Consider the following 17,536-nt stretch of genomic DNA (forward strand, 5'->3'; position numbering starts at 1 on the left):
AATGCCTTGTAGCGCTTCTTTACTTTATACATGTTAGTTTCCGCTCCCAAATATTAACTGTATTGCTTTGGGTTAGCCCTATCAAACTCTCTTGCATGGAACTTAGACAGTTCGTCGAGGTGCCGCTCGTCAGCATTGGACTTGTCTATCTTCGCTATGTTCGCCCTTGTATTGCGTTCCTCTTTTGCTTTTTCCCGTTTCATTTCTTTGATCTTCCTCTTCTCAATAGCATCGAGGCTTGCAAGCTTCTTAGCTCCCATGCCCTTTATCTTAGTCTTTGCATCTAAAGCCCATAGGTCGCCTTTGGCAGCCTTACGTGCATCATGGTATGCTTGTTTTGAAAACGATTTAGGCACTGTCCATTTCTCAAATTGGCCGGAGGGCGCGCATACGTCCATAACTACGTGACCCTTGCGCTTTGCAGGTGTCCTTATAATACGCGGCCAGGTTTTCCATGTACCATCACCCAAAGATCCGATTTCATATACTTCTTTCGATGTTTTACGTTTTTCTTCAATGTCAACCAGAGATGCGGCGTCATTCTTCGATCTCTCCACAATTAAGTACGACCAGTTAAGAACTTCGTAGTCAGATCCATTTGGTCTACCACTACCTGAAGCTGCCTTACCTCTGATCCCTATTGCATCTGTTGGATTTTCCCAAGGTGTAGCTAGAACCTTACCCTTTTTTAACTCCATTGTGTACTTCGGTCTCATCACGGTTTTCTGAAAGTTACAGAAATTCAAATTCTTTCCCTGCTTCATATCATAGTATGCTGGTTTTCCTGTTTGTAGAGGACATTTTCCGTGATGGGAACATGGAGCAAGAATCGTTAAATGATAGTCAATTTTTTCTGGAGTATTGGGAACTACATCGTTTTCTTCCATAATTTCTGGTTCAAATTCCAAATCAGAAGGGTTTACCGAGCCGTACTGCTGATCAAGTAATGACATTAACTCTTGCCCATCTTCTTCTTTTGCTTTTATATCATTCTTATTCTGTAACGTACCGTCATCATCCTTGTTCTCCAGTGTTTCATGAGTGTCATTTTTTGGCTTTTTTACAGAACCACGTATCCAAGGCCGTGGAATCTTTCCATGCTCATTAGGATAGTTTTCGGGACGAATCATGATTTGCCTGGCTCTTGCTATGATTTCAAATCCCATCGGATTTCCTCTCTCAACTATTACTAGGTGACCACCAGGTGCCAAAAGGCTTAGATAATGCTCCAAGTTATCATCCACTTGGAAAGGAAACTTCTCTTCATTCCTCAATAGTTGATGAGTGATAATGATGAGATCATACTGTTTAGATCCCGGAACATCATCCCTGAGGATTGTATTTATCTTTATTTTTTTAACCATTACAGCCCCAACCAAGTCTTCGTTCCTAGGGATGCTATCAGTCTCTTCAGCCTCCGCTTCTTTACTTTCAGAAACAACGGTCTTATCCGGAATTTCATTATACTGTCGACTCAAGATAATTTTAGCTCTCTTTTGCATCTCGATATGCCCCAAAATACATGCCTCTTTTAGTTCGGGCTTGTAGTCTTCACCCATTAAATCGTTTAAAGCAACAATACCTGTAGCGGGACCATAACCAATGTCTAGGACTCTCTGAGGATTAAATTTATCTCCAAGTCGAGTTTTTAATTCACTCAAAGATTGATATATTGCACCATAGTTTTGCAGAAACAGCGCAGCTAAATGTACGTCTACCTCCATAGGCATGTCAGCTGGTTTATGTATCTTACTTTGTTGCATATGCACATAATACTTAGCTACAGCACTTCTCAGGTTGCTTGGCAAATGTAGCGAGAGTATATTATTGTTTATTGCTTTTGCTACTGTAGGATCTAGGCTTATATTACCTCTTGGAAACCTTCCTTCAATGGTCCTTTGACTTAATCTTGCCTCACTTGCGGAGCTGCCCACTAGTAACTCACCATTTGAATCTCTGTATTTACTCATATAGTGCAAAGATGATTCTCTATCAATAACAGTAGCGCTATCTTCTGCATTAGGCTCATTTGGTACAACTTTCCCATACACCGTTGAAGTGCTTCCACGATCAATCATGTCATAATAAGCTCCTCGATTAACATCAAGACCGCTAGATTGAAGCCTTCTCTGAAAAAAACTCGGTAAACTCCTTAACCTAAGCATTACTAGTGTGACTTATGCTTTATCTAGTTGAACTTCTGTCTCTTCAATAAGCGATGAGCTTTAACATACTATAAATTTTTTCTTATTTCTTGAAAGACATGTCAATTCAGCAACCTAACAATATCAAAAAATCTCATATACACATTCATCCTTATGACAGTTATCAATAATGCGTCGATTGCGGCTATTGCAATTATACTGGTTACTTCATTAGTGATCTTATTCAAGTGGAAGCATGCCAATTTGATGACTCCTATGCATTCAACACGAAGTGTAAAGACTAATAAAGAGCCAACAATCGTTATTGCAGGTTCAAGCAACAGTGGGAAAACAAGCCTTTTCAACCTTTTGGTCTCTAATGAAGCACATAGTACTTTAATGTCTCAAGTTCCTAACATTAAAAGTAATTTTAAGCTTCCATTTGGTAGTCAAAGCACGAAGTTCACATTAATGGATTTTCCTGGCCATACAAAATTGCGGCACATGTTGTACCAAGCCCTCAAAGAGTCAACTAATATTAAATTTATTATACTAATGGTGGATTCTACTTCAGATCCCAAAAATATAACGGACACAGCAGAAATTCTGTATGAGATCTTAAAGATTACTGAACGTAATCCGCTGGGCGTGGATATTTTAATCGCATGTAACAAATCCGAATCCTTTACAAGCAGACTCCCAGTGAAGTTCAGAATAGCTTTAGAGCAGGAAATTGACACTATCATTAAAACTAAGAAGAAAAATCTCAGCAGTCTGAACCATAACCTATCAGCCGGTGTGGAAGAGGAAGAAGAAGATGATGATGACATACTGCCGATTCATGCTTCAAATGGATTCAGTTTCAACCTCTTAGAGGGATCTGTTGATGCCATTGAAGGCAGTGTACTAAAAAATGATATTGGGAAGTGGGGAAACTGGATTGAAGAAAGAACCAGTTAAAGTATGTGTGTCGAAATCGTGTACAAGTGCATTATAAAAAGGTCTTCTATAAATAAGTAATCGGCTAATTTTCTTATTTAACCGCCCATTAATAAAACTCCAATGAACGTACCAACCAGAAGCACTCCAAAGAGTAATAATATAATCGGTAGCAGAACTGCATATTTTGACGGAATAGGGAACAATAAACAAGCGCCATCTAAGTTAAATACCGGCAGTAGAAGCCAGGTAGTATAATATATAAATGCAAGCACCACTAATGTGAGCTTAAACATAAGAAAACTATTGAGGCTCACTTAGTAGGTGAATAGTTTACTAGCAATGTGTACTTGATCTTATTAAGTACTGTATCTACAATTACGGTGTATCATGTTAGAAAATTAATGTAATTGTCACGTGAAAGATATACCATAGGTAAATTCGTACAATTTTAGGATGAAACCATCAAGTAGCTTGCGTGGCGTAATGGCAACGCGTCTGACTTCTAATCAGAAGATTGCGGGTTCGACCCCCGCCGTGAGTTATTCTTTTTAATAAATTATATACAGTTAACAATAGTTGCATGAATAATAGAGCAAAAGCGTGTAATATACAGAAACTCCAGACTTCAATAGCTTGAAATGCATTACAAAAGGCCTTACATATGGCGTCGTATCGGCCCAATAATCATACTAACAATCAATAACGTAAATCACTATATACGTAGTACAAATTTTTACATTGTATCTTTTTGAAGAGCTTACAGTTGTTGTAAATAAGCATTTGATGGGTAGTCTAGGCTATGTTACAGTAAGGCGTGGAAGGCTTTTGAGATTTATTCTGTTACTGTTTCTCGAATGAAGTGGAATACGGTTCCTTTCGCTGAACTATATAGTTCAATTCAAAGCGATCGATTTGATCACGCATTATACAAGGAATTACTTCCAGATTTAAAGGAATTGAACATTGCTGATAAGTTTCCAAAGAATGATACAAGTAGAAAGCAATTAGAAACAGGTAAATTAACTCTAACAAATGGAGATGCTTATGAAGTTAATTATGACTTTGTTTGTTCGGTAATTCAGGTTGCAGACGAGTTGAATCTCGATGAGTTAGCGATAGCTGAATTACTTCTTTCCTCCACAGATGATTTAGAAAGCATTGATCAGGATCTTTCCTTACAAAACCAAGCCAAAGTGCAGTTTTTTCTGAGGAAGCAATACATTTTACACGTTGTATCATATGTTATAAATGTAAAGGGCTCAGAGAGTCAATTATACCGAGACCTTATTGATGATGGCGTTTTACTGAATAATATTTTAATGGGTTTCAAGTCTGTTCATCAAAATCTTGATGCTATCAAACAGTTAATCAATAAATCACAAATCTTGGATAACTACAACGCATTATTCCAGCAGAATGTCAACTTCAAGAGAGACTTTTTATTGAAAGAGTATGATATATTGGCTCAAATTCTTTACGGAGCAATAGATAGTGGCTCTCTGCTAACTAAAGACAGGATAACAGAGATAATAGACCATGCTTCCTCTATGGATTCGGATGATGGTTTCATAATGTATTACATTCCAGCGTTGTTACTGGCTTTTTCAAAACTATCGCAGTTCCCAGAATCTGATGTGAAAGCCTTACACAGTGAGTATCTCAAAGAACTAAGTAATGAAACGATCTATTTGAAACCGTTAAAGGTTGCGTTGATCTTCGTTTTCCTAACTTATTTTATTGGGTGGTGCAAAGCAGCACCAACATCTAGGGCTATGCTTTTTGACTTTGAAACTGCCGTCGATAGGCCTATTACTATTGCAGCAGAACAAGGTGCTCTTGAACAATTGATGATTTTTGCATTAGAAACTTCAGTCGTGGAGCAAGACTTAAGCATGGAGTTGTTTTATGATATTACTTCACTTTTAGAGCGTCACATACCTCGACTTGTACCAAAACAGCTGTGGGATATGGAACACCGTTCTGCAGTTGTTATGAAGACAGAAAACAAGACTGCATCACAATTCAGTCGCATCTCGTTCTCTGAGCAGCTTGAGCCTCAATTTTTGCACATTTTTAACGATTTCATCCAAGTTTTCATATCCGATTGTGCATTCCTATTAACGAAGATTAAGAATGCAGAAGAAGATTCTCTTCTCTCTGGAGAAGATTTATACTTGGATGAAATATCTGCCAAAGCTGATCTGGAGAGATTTTTTCTTGTGGTGTACTACTTTTATGCATCTAGGTCAAACCTGTCCAAAGCATTTTGGCAAGATAACGAATCCACACTGTATGGTTTTATTGAATGGGCTGCAAAGTGTAATGATAACTTAATGAAGTCCTGCTTCTACTTGATGCTTTCAAGTTTAGCTTGTGGAGAGGAAAATGCTAACAATGTCTACCATTACATCAACGGTAATCAAACAATCTCGTGGCTATTCATTGCACAAACAATTGGCGATTATATAGTGAAAATATCAGCTATGGAGAAAAAGTTAGCGGAATCACAACCACAATCAGAAGAGGAAAAGGCTAATTTCAATAACGTTGCATTGCAGGAAGGCTTAAATGAGGAAGTTGTTATCCTGCTATCATCATACTTGACGTTATTAGGATCAATTGCACACGATGTTAGCCCTGAAATAAAGCAACTGTTATCTGAACTATTCTCTGACACTTTGTTTGAATTTCTAAAAGTAAATACTCCATTAGTTGGCGCTACTATGAAAGTCCTTTCTGCTCTTGTTCCTAGGGATTCTTCGAAAAGAGATAATATGTGGAACAGTTTGGACAAGTGGATTTTCAAGGGAGCTCCGCTGAATTCCACAGACTCTTCCTACCGAATGGCATTTCAATCTGTATTGTCAAACTTTTCCGATGTTTCTGGATTCTTGCATCTATTCTCGAATATGATAGCGATAGATACGAAAAATAGCAGAGGCTATATGACTTTTGGTAAACTGACATATCCAGCAAAATTGGGAGCAGGATATAGGAAAACTGGTATCTGGCCATACTTGGATTATGTTTTTCACGAACTTTTCGCTCATGTACAGCAACTTAAAGATACAAGAGAAAAAACCCCTATAATCAACCAAATTTTAGGCATTATCAAGAGCTGTTTATATTCGTTTGATTATACTGTGATATTGAATTCTCTCTCTGCCGGTGTTAACTTGGATTCTTTTATAGCCTTCGGCGATTTTTTTGCATACGTAGAAGAATCCTGTGCCACACCAGTATTCAACTATCTCTTCGATGAAAAGTTCTTTAAGATCTTATTCAATATTGCATCAATCGGCGTTGATGAATTAGCAGGTGATTTGCATATTTCAGAGGAACAGCTGACAGTTGTACAATCTGTAATGGAAATCATTAATCTATTACTGACATATGAAAGCACTTACACTGAAGAGTTATGCCCCATTATCAAAAAACATCATACGGATACACACTTTATACCAAAAGTGTTTGGACTTCATGGTTTAGTATCATTTTATGATGCTATTTTGTTTGATTTACCGTTAATAGCCCACTGTGCTCTATATGTTGGCTTAAGTGATTATAAATTAGCATCTGAATCCCTTGAAATATTGAAGAAAATCTCCATGAAAATGCCTCATAGTGATTCACGTATGAATAAACTTCTTACTATTTTTGAATCTGTTGATGAATCTGCAAGAATCAAAGAAGCTTTTATCAGCCAATTAGAGTCTCCCATTGATTCTGAAGAATCTTTATCTCTGAAGCTTGGTATCTTGGACTTCATCAATGTTAATCTATCGTATGCGAATACGAGACCTAATGTTGCACATTTTCTGTTAGGATTCCAAGTTACTAATATTTTATCACTGGGACCAAATTTGAGCACCTTTATCAATTCAAACACTTCATTATTGAACACATTGGTGGATAAATTAGAGTCATCTTTGGCCATTATAAACCCACATAACGTCGATTATGCTCCGACAAGGCTGGCTTCTGTTTTGATGGAAATCGTTGTAAAGTTAGGTCGGAATACTCTAACCTCTAAAGTGGTATTAGAATTTCTATCTTCGAAGGCATTATTTGAGAAACTTATTACACTTGATCCATGTGTTGACAATACAACGCTATGGTGTGGTAAGTTTATTACTAAAATAAGCGAGAGCAGAGATGGTGATATATCTAACCAACCTGCTCTTGGGGCATTATTATCCTTCTTGAATTACAGAAGCTTTGTCTTGCAATACTTTAGTTTGGATATTCATAGATTATCAACGGACCCACAACATTCCAAAGTTTCATCGTTAGTTGAACCTTTAATTTCAAGTAAAACACATTCACCCACTATATTCAACTTTTTGAACACATTAGGTTATAATGTTTTTAATTCCGGTGTCGAGCAACTAACTGGTCTTACGGTTTTTGGTGGATTGGACTTGAATGTTGATAATTTTAATCTCTCCAATACCTGTGCTGGTAGTATATATGATTTCCAAGGATTGGATTCGCTGTTGGAACTAAAATATAAATCGCAATGCTCAACTTCTCCCTCGACCGCTCAAAACGAGAATTCATCTTTAAAATTGGTTGCAGAGGAGGAGGCAAAAACAATTAAACATTTTATTGCCAAATATTTATCGCAAGAAAAGTTTTCAACATTGCAATTATCGGTATTACATTCTTGGGTTCAATTGGTTCAAATAGTTGTTCTTGATGGCGATTTAATTCCAGTCAAACGATCCAACTTCATTTTGGAAGTATTTGAAGCCATTATACCAAAGATAAATGATTATGTCGAGTTTGACGTTGCTTATTCCGAAGAGTTGGTGTCTCTGTCGGTTTTCCTTTACGACTTGTATCAAAAAGATAGAATTGCGATTGACAACGAAAGAACGATAGACAGTAGATTACATGCATTGTTTAAGACATGCATACATGGTATTACTTCACCGCTTTCCACCCTATCACAAAGGTCCGACTTCTACGTCCTCACTAACAAGTACTTGACACGAATTATCAAGGAAGAGCATATGGTCAAAGATGTATTACATACGCTTAAAATGGCAAGCGAACGACTAATTGAAATTATAAGCAATGATGCTATATCTGGCGAAGGTTCTAGCAGGATAACAGGTATTTTACTGTTAGATGCACTTGCCCAATTAGCCTGCATGAACAAGGTAAATTTTATACTCGATGCATTGGTAAAAAGTAATATGCTGTTGTTAATTATTCGCTCAATAAAGACGACAGACGAACTTTTGAGCCAAAGCTCTCACAGCATTACACTAGACAATATGCTGTATGAACTAACCGCGTTTAAATCGACTGTCTACTTTTTAATTCGCCTAGCGAAGAGTAGAGGCGGCGCACAAGCCCTTATCCAAAATGAAATCTTCCAGACTATAGAGTCATGTTCTATTCTGCAAATAGATCCCGATCTTGGATTGGAAATAGTGTTCGATGAGATCTCAGTTAAGAATTCGAAATTCGTTAGAATCAACCTCAACTTAGATAATCCGCTAACATTAGCATCAGAAGCTAATGGTGTATCACTTTTTGAGATCGTGGTACCTATTTTCCAATTAATTACTTCTATTTTGATAAGTATGGGAAGTGCTAACAACGAGGTGAAAAAAAACGTAAGAAGGTTATTAATGCATTACAAGAAACTTGTTCAAGGTGTTTTGAAAAGAGACGCTTTATTGGAGAGTAATGATAAATATGTTGTAAGTGGTTCAACCCTCGATGGATTACAACAGCAGGTTAACCTGGTCGTATTGTTGTGTACATTAACTGGATATATGGGCGAGGAAAATTTGAAATAGCAAATCATATCGTTAGGACATTTAATTAAAATACTTGTATAGGAATTTAACAAGCGCTTGGATAACAGATAGTTAAAGTTCATTTTATTAATTAAATGTTGTAAAACGTGTTTATTTATGGATGGATTTTAACCTATTCTCCAGCGTGGTTGAAGTATTATCCAAAGACTTAAGTGCATCTAAGTGCGAATTCAATAATTTAATAAGCTGTGCATGTTCGTCTTTATTAGCGATGTTCATGTTTGTAGCTTTATTAAATGTCTCGGAAACGTCATTTATTTCAGATATTAGGTATGATAAATTAACCGAAAGTGTATTCAAGTTTTCGTCAAGCATTTCTGCAGTTTGGAACGCCTGTTGCCGCTTTTGATCATTAGAGTTGGAAGGGGAACCAGTATTCGATGAAAGAATCTCAGAAAGGAGCGTTTCAGCCTTTTTCTCGTAGTTATCCAAGAAATTCTCTAATTCGATCTGTTGCCTTTCAATATATTGTAAATGCTGATCCACCCTAGATTGAGTTTGTTCCGCTACTAGTGTATCTGAGTAAAGCTGACTGATTTGTTCCCCACCTTGTACTAAAACTTGGTCCCATTCGTTGATCTTTTTAGAATAAGATTCAAAATGCTCAGCAGAGCCCGTTAATTGAGTAGTCCACTTTGTTACCAAGTCATCTAGGGTCTTATTATCTAGAGAAATAGGTTGAAGCTCGACAACTTTAGTCGAAGTCGCTCTCGATGCTGCATTGCTATCTGATGGTTGACCCAAAGATACTGAGGGAACAGATGGTGCAGTAGGGGTTTGTTTATTAGAAGGATCGTTACCATCATTCGTTTTTTTAGCACCGAAAGAGAACGATGGTTTTGAAGCTTCTTCGGATTTCTTATCATCTTTTGCAATACCTAGGTTAGAATTGCCAGCAGCTGGTGATTTCAAGCTATTGTTAGCTTCAAAAGAGAATGTACGCTTAGTATCTTTGTTACCTGCAGAAGATGTCTCAAATTTTGTTGTAGATTCTTTCTTCTCTGCTGAAGTACCAAAAGAAAATCCCACAGGCTTATCTGTCTTAGAGGAGCTATCAGCAAAGTTGAAAGATGGTTTAGCCGCATCGTCTTTTTTGTCAGCTTTTGTGCTCGAAGCTCCAAATGAAAAACCTTGTTTTGCAGGCGCAGCCTTTTGTTCTGTAGGTGTCGAACTAGTAGCAGCAAATGAAAATGCTGGCTTTGAGGCCTCGCTATTTTGTTCCGTTCCAATTGAAAAAGATAATTTGGGCTGCTCTGACATAGTGCTTTGCGTAGTCGAAGATCCAAAAGAAAATGCTGGTTTCGATTTCTCAGTTTTCTCCGAAGAACCGGATGTACCAAACGAGAACGCCAAATTACTTTGTTCCTCCTTCTTTTCTGCACCAAACGAGAAAGCAGGCTTAGTTGCATCGCTCTTTTCTGCTGTAGTTTGACTGGAACCAAAAGATATTGTGGCATTGACTGGCTCATTCTTCTTCTCTATAGGAGTACTAGAACTGCCAAAAGAAAATGCGGGTTTTGCAGGTTCATCTATTTTCTCAACTTTAGTAGCAGAAGATCCAAAAGAGAAAGAAGGTTTAGATGGCTCTTCCTTTTTTTCAGAAGTGGAACTCACTCCACCAAATGAAAATGATGGTTTCGCAGCTTCCTCTTTATTTGTGAAGGTCGAACTAGAATTGCCAAAAGAAAACGCCGGTTTCGTGGTCTCATCCTTTTTCTCTGTTATTGGTGTACCAAAGGAGAACGCCGAAGTTGCAGGCTTTTCCTTATCCGAACTCACGTTCATTGAGCCAAAAGAGAATGCTGGTTTTGATATGGAAGATTCGGTATTACCAAACACAGGTTTCGGGCTCTCTTTTTTTTCGTTATTAGACACCATTGTAGACATCAATCCAAAAGAAAACGTCCCTTGATTATCTCCTGCTGGCTTTCCGCTATTACTTGAGTCCGTAGTGGTTCCAAAGCTCAAGGCTGGCTTGAAATCTCCTGTTTTTTCTTTCGATCCAAGATTTGTAGCTATATTTCCAAATCCAAAGGTTGGTTTTTCTTTTGCTTCTGCATTATTTGAGCCAAAGCCTCCAAATTTTGGTGCACCATCTGTTGCGGTGGTAGTTTTTGAACTACCAAACCCGCCAAAAGTTGGAGTAGAAGAAGAATCACCTGCTGGCTTATTTGCGCCGAACGTAAATGGAGATGATGAATTAACGCCAGTATTTGTATTGCCGAACCCAGAAAATACATTGTTTCCACCTGTACCACCGGTACCGCCTAGAGAAAAACCTGAATTGTTATTAGATGTGTCTCCTTGATTACTCTGCATATTGCAAACAAAGTTTTACTAAATAGTTCAGTATTAAAGGTAGTAAACAATGGCAAATTAACAATGATAATGCACGGAGAAAAATTAAACTCAATTCTTTATCAAGTTGTACCTTCAAAGATAGATTAATACCGTAAAATAGTGCAGAACTTAAAAGCCAATGAACTAGAGTTAACAAGAACCAACCATGTACAAGCAGTAATTCAAAATTTCAGGTATATGGTTTTATTTATCTAAAGGTTAAAATTTGATTTTTTAGATCGTTACAAAAAGGCCGGGTAACCAATTTCATAATGACAACGGCCTTTACTATATTATACAATTAAATAAAATGACAATTAAAAGCTGAAAAGATACGACTTGTAACAAGTATGGCTAATATTAAGTAAGTTCGATGAGAAGAGTTAATGCTGGAGTTAGCCAGCCTTTAATTATTTTGTAGTGTTTACCAGGCGAGAGTCATTGACTAGTCTAACTAATTAAATTCAATCGCCATCTCTGTTAGTTCTCGTCTTTTCCAATCTGTCAAGAACTACATCGTATACGTGATCCATTATTTCTGTCTCATTAATATCATTGTCCTTATCATGAATGGTATGGTTCTTCGTTTCCAAAATAGAATTACGCTTCGGCAAAGTGTTCGGCGGTGACACTTCATCAAAGTTGTTTTCATGGATGGTAGAATCTGGGGAGCTATCTGATGATGCCTTTTTAAAGATATCATTTATCTCTACTCCGTGATGTTGTAATGCGTCTAATAGCTCCATAATTTGACTAATATCATGGCTAAGAAGGAAATTTTTTATTTGGTCACAACTAACTTGTTCAATAATATCTTTTAAGGTTTCAGAATTGAATGCTAGGTTGCAATCATCAGTGCCTCTTAATTCTTTTAGAATTTCCTGTGTTTTCTTCAATACCCTTCCTTCCTCCTCTCGCTGTTTATCTGCGTGTCGATTCCTAACATTGAAATTGGTCCTCAACTCTATGGTCTCATCTGCGGGGTCGTAAGTGTTAATTGATGGCTGGTGGAAAGGCAATAGTGCCGCATGACCGCTCTCTTGCAAGGAGAGTGACGAAATGCTGGCTACAGAATTTGTTTGCTTTATTGCCTCAAATTCTGGAGGAGTTGCATTGCTGAAATCAGTTGGACCAGCATGGTTTGTAGGAGAGCGTTGATAGCGACTTGAAAGTAAGTTTAACCCCCTTTCGAGGCTAGCATCTAGGAAACACAAACGGATTAATGACTCTTTACCTTCTATGTTTAATTCACCTCTAATACGTAGGGAAAACAAGCCTTCGATCACTTTTTGAAATCTTAGTCTTGTTTTGTGTACCTTGTCAGAGAACTTGCTCACTAACATAGAGTAATTGTCATTGTCACTAATCTTTTCGGTTAGTAAAGCCGTCAATTCCTTTTGTAATCCAGATCCATTATCGGTTTCATTTGTATGCATAGCACGCTCCATATTCCTTATACTATACAAGGAAATCTTTTGTCTGATTCTCTCTGGAATATTGTCGTAGTCCGCTTCTAAGGTAAACATCGAGGAGCTGAGCTCTACAGCGGATGCGAATGCGCTACTAGATGGTATGTCCAACTTGCTGCCAACAATGGAAAGATAGTTCAAGCTAGTGCATAAAGGCAACACTTCAGCCAATGATATCAAATCCTGCCTTGTAAAATTATTATAATTCAATTGCAAGCGCGTCAAATTTGTTAAGACTGGCAAATAGTTTATGAGAGGTGCAATACCGTACGTGAACATATCCGGATTATTTGAAAAATCAATGAAGCTCAATGATTCGCAATACCTGAATGCATCCAAAAGCGACAACACCTCGTTTGTTTGGGACGTACTTCCTTTCAAGATTTTTAGGTTCGATGAGTTCAATGATAGGCAACTAATAGTATTCTTTTCGGAGTTTTTAGATTTGGATAACAATGCATCTGCCAATGGCCGGAGTTTGCCGTTTAAATCATTAAACCCAAGGTCTAAGCCTGAAGCTTTTCCGCCTGTCAACCATATAGATAAAGTAGATATATGTTCTTTGGACAATAAATTGTAAGCCAATCCTAACCTTTCTGCAGCGACACAGCCTATTTTAATAAAGTGCTTAAACTGCTCCAGCGAAAATTTAGCACCAGATAATAGCATGTCTTCCATATGACTATTAATTGCTACAGAAGCAGTAAACAAGTCCCAGTTGCGATCGGCCCGGCCATTCATATCGCAAACCATTCTTGGGATTGTACAATGGCGTGATGACTTGGAGAGTTTTTGAACATTAGTTGGGATATTTGGCACCATAGTCAAATCAATTGCTCGCAAGTGCTTACTTTTTGCTATAAAATCAGCCAAAAACTTCCAGCCCTCATCATCAATTGGAGTATTTCTAAGAGATAGTTTTTCTAAAGTTGCACTATTAACCAAAGAGCTTAAAATAATTCGAAACATGTCCACACTCAATGAAACTCCATCTAATGACACACATAAAATTGGGGCAACTGAAAGGAAATCAGTGAAAGACAATATCTCAACGGTTGAAGGTTTAGGATTTCTAAGTTGTAAAAGTGGAATCGGGTCAGTACTATCCTTTTTAATTTGCTTCATAATGGCAGGGATTGGAAGAATCTCTCTTAAATAACAGCAACGAGTGTACAATATATGGTTAGGAATTTGAGGATCAAATGGAGGAAGTATTTCTGCAGTGTTCGTTACATCAGATTCGTAAGTCTCAGCTGAACTAAGAGATGATACTGACATTGATCTTTCAGGTAAGCTTTGCTTATCTATAGTTATGCTACTCATCTTTGAGCTCAAAGCAAGATCCTCGTCTAAATTACCATTTTTAATATAGGAACTGTCACTTTTTGCTGGAATCTCTGCAGTCACTTCAGCATCCTCAATGGCCCTCGCGCTTTCAGAATGTCTCTCTACCTCATTATGGGGATCTATAGTGGGTGGAGGGGGGGAAGCCCGCCTACGAGAGGGGTAACCTTCTTTCCCTTCTAACGATCTATCAACGGTTTCATCATCATTTGATTTCAAACACCTTGACCCACCAACTACAATGCCTGTACAACTGTGTTGCAAAATTAAACGTTTTTCTTCTGCTGTGAGTCTATGAATCACCACAGAACCGTCCTCTTTAATTTCAACCTCGCCTACCCTAGGGTTTCTTGAACAAATTTGCTGAGGTGGGTTATTAAAATAAGTGTTTTTAGCAAATGTTACTCGTCTTAATGCTTTTAAGTCTTCCAACCCAGGGATGGTTGAGTACTTACAAGGTCCGGCCCTATTCTGGTTGAATTCATCTTTTTCTGAATCAGACGAAGTTAATGTATTCGCCAGTATTTCGGTTGAATTAGATGTTACTTTCCTTAGAAAGGCTCCTACTTTTCCACCAGTAGATTCATGCTTGGTTTTAGAAGCTACGGAAAAACTACCGCGTCTCCTCGTACGCCTTAATGCAGGCGCTAGGTTGGGTTTATCGGGATGCGGAGGTATTGGTCGATTTAATTTGTCCAAAATAACAGTCCGTGTTACTAAACTTTCGTTAGTACTTGCTTCATCTTCTTTAGCTTGCGATTCATTAGTCTTGTCTGGCAGACACATATCTTTATCATCCACATGGCGAAAGTTGGAAAATCCCACCGTTCCATAATAGTTCAAAAACTCCTGCAACTTAACATCCTGTCCAGCAGAAGAGCCAGGACTTGTAGGGTTTGACCAGCCGCTCCATGGAGCTTTTTGCTGTTTACCGCCATTTCCAGTCTTTTCACACTCGTAACAAGATAATTGAAGCTCCCTATTATCGCAACCCTTCTTTGCCGACTTTCGACGTCCAAAAACACGCTCAAAAAACCCTAGCTTCTTCTTCTTTTTCTTGAAACAAGCACCCTCAGTATGTCCACGGCTATCAGTGTTCAATGACTGCGTGCGTCTTAAAATCTCCCCATCTTTACCAGTAAGTTCGGAGTCCCTAGTAGGCTGAGTCAAATGTTGAGTCATGGGACTAAGTGAATTGTCCTGGCCATTAAATGAAGCACCAAACTTCGATCCACACTCAGGACTTACACTGATCCCATCGTTACCTCTATTTGACCCACATCCGGTAATTAACCAATCTACATCAAGTTTTGGAATTGTTTTTCCATTGCGGGGACCTTTTTTCGGATCGATCGAAGCATCCATTTTATTACAAAAAGCCCTATGCCAATCTCAAGCTCAATGAAGATATCAAAGCCCTAAACTATGATGCGTGTAGCCAGAAGTAAATAACTTGTTTATGTTCAATGGAATTTCTTCAGTAGTAGTGCAAAGAAGTGGGAAATTAGTATATAATTATTTTACAGAAGATTTTCCAAGAAAACCAGAGGTACCGGAGAGCGGTTATCAAATGTCGCACTTCGCTAGCTTGTCTGATATAGAATTCAACCTCAATAATCGACTTTCTCACGAATCTTTGTCCCTGTTAGCCAGCTTCCCTTGTGCATATAAAACTTGTGATGGTGGTGTTCTGTCTAAACAGTGTTTCGTCTCCTCTTGATATAACAAAGGAAACTGCCGTATGTTAAAAAGGGGAGCGCACCACTCCAAAAATATTTATATATCTAGCGCTAATAATATTAATGAACGTGGAGAACCTGCATACAAAACAGTTAAGCACTATTAACGGTTAGTAAGGTATGGATTCTTTCTTTTACACGTTAGAACATTGTCTTAGCGCTCGCCAAGCCAAGGTTTCTGATGATGACATAACTGAGACGTCCCGCCCAGTCGTACGCTCCGAAGGTACAACAATTGTGGTAACAGAGCCGACCGATGCAGTTGCTGGATCAGAACTTGAATTAGAGGACGAGCAAATGGCCGCAGCTCTTGAAGGACTAGTGGAAATATTTCAAGAGGACATAGCAAACAGAGATTTGCACATCCGTTTTATACAGGACTATATGGGGATTTTAAATACGCAGCTCGACTTGGACCTCGGTGTGCCCATGAGATACTTAGAATGTATGTTGCGGCCACTTCGTGAAGTGATCAATAGGGCGGAAGAGACCCGCGCGGCATTTGTGAGCCGCAATACTAGACAAAATTTGGTAATATTAAACGATGAAAACAACCCACCGTGGGGATGAAGGCGATGTTTAACAGTAGAAAACCTTTCTCCAGGTGGTACTAATAAATTTTTGTCACCTTAATTGTAAGGGTGACTTTTGGCTTGATGTAGTTTTAATACCCAAAAAACAGCGAGGATATATTTATAGTCGCCAACAAACAACAGGAATATAAGCGAGGTTGATGAAGGTAACTATCCAGCATCTAATAAACCGATATCATAGTAAAGATGAACTGATAAATAGTGGGATATGGGATGGAACTTTGTATAACCCCGGTGAGGAGCGGTTTTTTGATCGAAGTTGGTGCTGGAGGACGTTACTACTTTCTGGTCACAACGATAATAATTGGAGCGATTCTCCTTCCCCGCCAGCTTTTGGTGAACATAGCATTGTGTTCCGTGCTTTGACTGATTGTATACCCTCTAGCGAAGTGGTTGAAATTGATGATAGGCTAAAAGATCACCAACAGCTGGATGAGCAACTGCAAAGCATCAAACTTGACGTATGTCGCCTGAAACTTGATAAAATATTTACTGAGGCTAAGGTTCAACAAGATCTTGCTAATATACTTATAAAAAGTGTAAAGGAAACTGGCAGGCCTTATAAACAGGGTTACCATGAACTTTGCGCTGTGTTCTACATGCAACTTCGCCGCGATGATTATAATGATGACATTTGCGAATCAGTATCACAGATGTTCAACATTTTGTTGAAGCATATAAAGGAGTTTTACATCGAATCAAATCTCATAAATTGGACTCGAACTACGTTTGAGCCTCTTTTAGAGCATGCATTTCCGCAGTTACACAAGTTGTTGCTGCACCGCCATTGTATTGACAACTCAATTTGGCTTATACGATGGTCTCGACTACTTTTTCTTAGAGAGTTTGAACTGTCATATACTCTGCAACTATGGGATCATCTATTTTCATTTCGTTACCCTTTGCCAGATTTGGTTGCAGCTGTTGCTGTAACTTGTCAAGGCTTAGTTGAACAGGACTTAAATAAGTGCGAAGATGTGGGCGACATTTTAGGCATCTTATTGCGGTATCCCACAAATAGGCTGTTATCACCAAGACACTTGATGCAGTCAGCGGGTTCCCTGCTCGATAGCTATAGTAGAAATTGTAATAACAAAGAAAGGCCTTTGGGATTTATAAAAAATTAAGCTA

General features: G+C 38.3%; 8 protein-coding genes and 1 non-coding gene across 9 annotated transcripts; 5 read left to right on the forward strand and 4 right to left on the reverse strand.

Moving 5' to 3' along the window:
* Positions 1-53: 53 nt before the first annotated feature.
* Positions 54-2,165, reverse strand: RSM22 (tRNA methyltransferase RSM22; the record flags this gene model as incomplete). The annotated part of the gene is made up of 1 exon (XM_018133998.1): positions 54-2,165. The coding sequence occupies one exon, from the start codon at positions 2,163-2,165 to the stop codon at positions 54-56; it is 2,112 nt and encodes a 703-aa protein (XP_017989730.1).
* A 153-nt stretch (positions 2,166-2,318) lies between these two features.
* SRP102 (Signal recognition particle receptor subunit beta) lies at positions 2,319-3,104 on the forward strand (the record flags this gene model as incomplete). The annotated part of the gene is made up of 1 exon (XM_018133997.1): positions 2,319-3,104. One exon carries the CDS (start codon positions 2,319-2,321, stop codon positions 3,102-3,104), a length of 786 nt encoding a protein of 261 aa, XP_017989731.1.
* A 77-nt stretch (positions 3,105-3,181) lies between these two features.
* AW171_hschr84788 (uncharacterized protein) lies at positions 3,182-3,379 on the reverse strand (the record flags this gene model as incomplete). Its single annotated transcript, XM_018133996.1, has 1 exon — positions 3,182-3,379. One exon carries the CDS (start codon positions 3,377-3,379, stop codon positions 3,182-3,184), a length of 198 nt encoding a protein of 65 aa, XP_017989732.1.
* Positions 3,380-3,555: 176 nt separating this feature from the next.
* AW171_hschr84789 lies at positions 3,556-3,627 on the forward strand. The gene has a single exon. It is a non-coding gene; the product is annotated as a tRNA-Arg (tRNA).
* Positions 3,628-3,940: 313 nt separating this feature from the next.
* Positions 3,941-8,899, forward strand: NUP192 (Nup192p; the record flags this gene model as incomplete). The annotated part of the gene is made up of 1 exon (XM_018133995.1): positions 3,941-8,899. The coding sequence occupies one exon, from the start codon at positions 3,941-3,943 to the stop codon at positions 8,897-8,899; it is 4,959 nt and encodes a 1,652-aa protein (XP_017989733.1).
* Positions 8,900-9,010: 111 nt separating this feature from the next.
* Positions 9,011-11,239, reverse strand: NSP1 (FG-nucleoporin NSP1; the record flags this gene model as incomplete). Its single annotated transcript, XM_018133994.1, has 1 exon — positions 9,011-11,239. The coding sequence occupies one exon, from the start codon at positions 11,237-11,239 to the stop codon at positions 9,011-9,013; it is 2,229 nt and encodes a 742-aa protein (XP_017989734.1).
* Positions 11,240-11,724: 485 nt separating this feature from the next.
* On the reverse strand, positions 11,725-15,438 carry MHP1 (Mhp1p; the record flags this gene model as incomplete). The annotated part of the gene is made up of 1 exon (XM_018133993.1): positions 11,725-15,438. One exon carries the CDS (start codon positions 15,436-15,438, stop codon positions 11,725-11,727), a length of 3,714 nt encoding a protein of 1,237 aa, XP_017989735.1.
* A 494-nt stretch (positions 15,439-15,932) lies between these two features.
* Positions 15,933-16,382, forward strand: AW171_hschr84793 (HHL030Wp; the record flags this gene model as incomplete). The annotated part of the gene is made up of 1 exon (XM_018133992.1): positions 15,933-16,382. One exon carries the CDS (start codon positions 15,933-15,935, stop codon positions 16,380-16,382), a length of 450 nt encoding a protein of 149 aa, XP_017989736.1.
* Positions 16,383-16,545: 163 nt separating this feature from the next.
* Positions 16,546-17,532, forward strand: GYP6 (GTPase-activating protein GYP6; the record flags this gene model as incomplete). Its single annotated transcript, XM_018133991.1, has 1 exon — positions 16,546-17,532. One exon carries the CDS (start codon positions 16,546-16,548, stop codon positions 17,530-17,532), a length of 987 nt encoding a protein of 328 aa, XP_017989737.1.
* Positions 17,533-17,536: the final 4 nt, after the last annotated feature.

The sequence above is a fragment of the Eremothecium sinecaudum genome, chromosome VIII (genome assembly GCF_001548555.1).
Source record: "Eremothecium sinecaudum strain ATCC 58844 chromosome VIII, complete sequence".
NCBI classification, from domain to species: domain Eukaryota; kingdom Fungi; phylum Ascomycota; class Saccharomycetes; order Saccharomycetales; family Saccharomycetaceae; genus Eremothecium; species Eremothecium sinecaudum.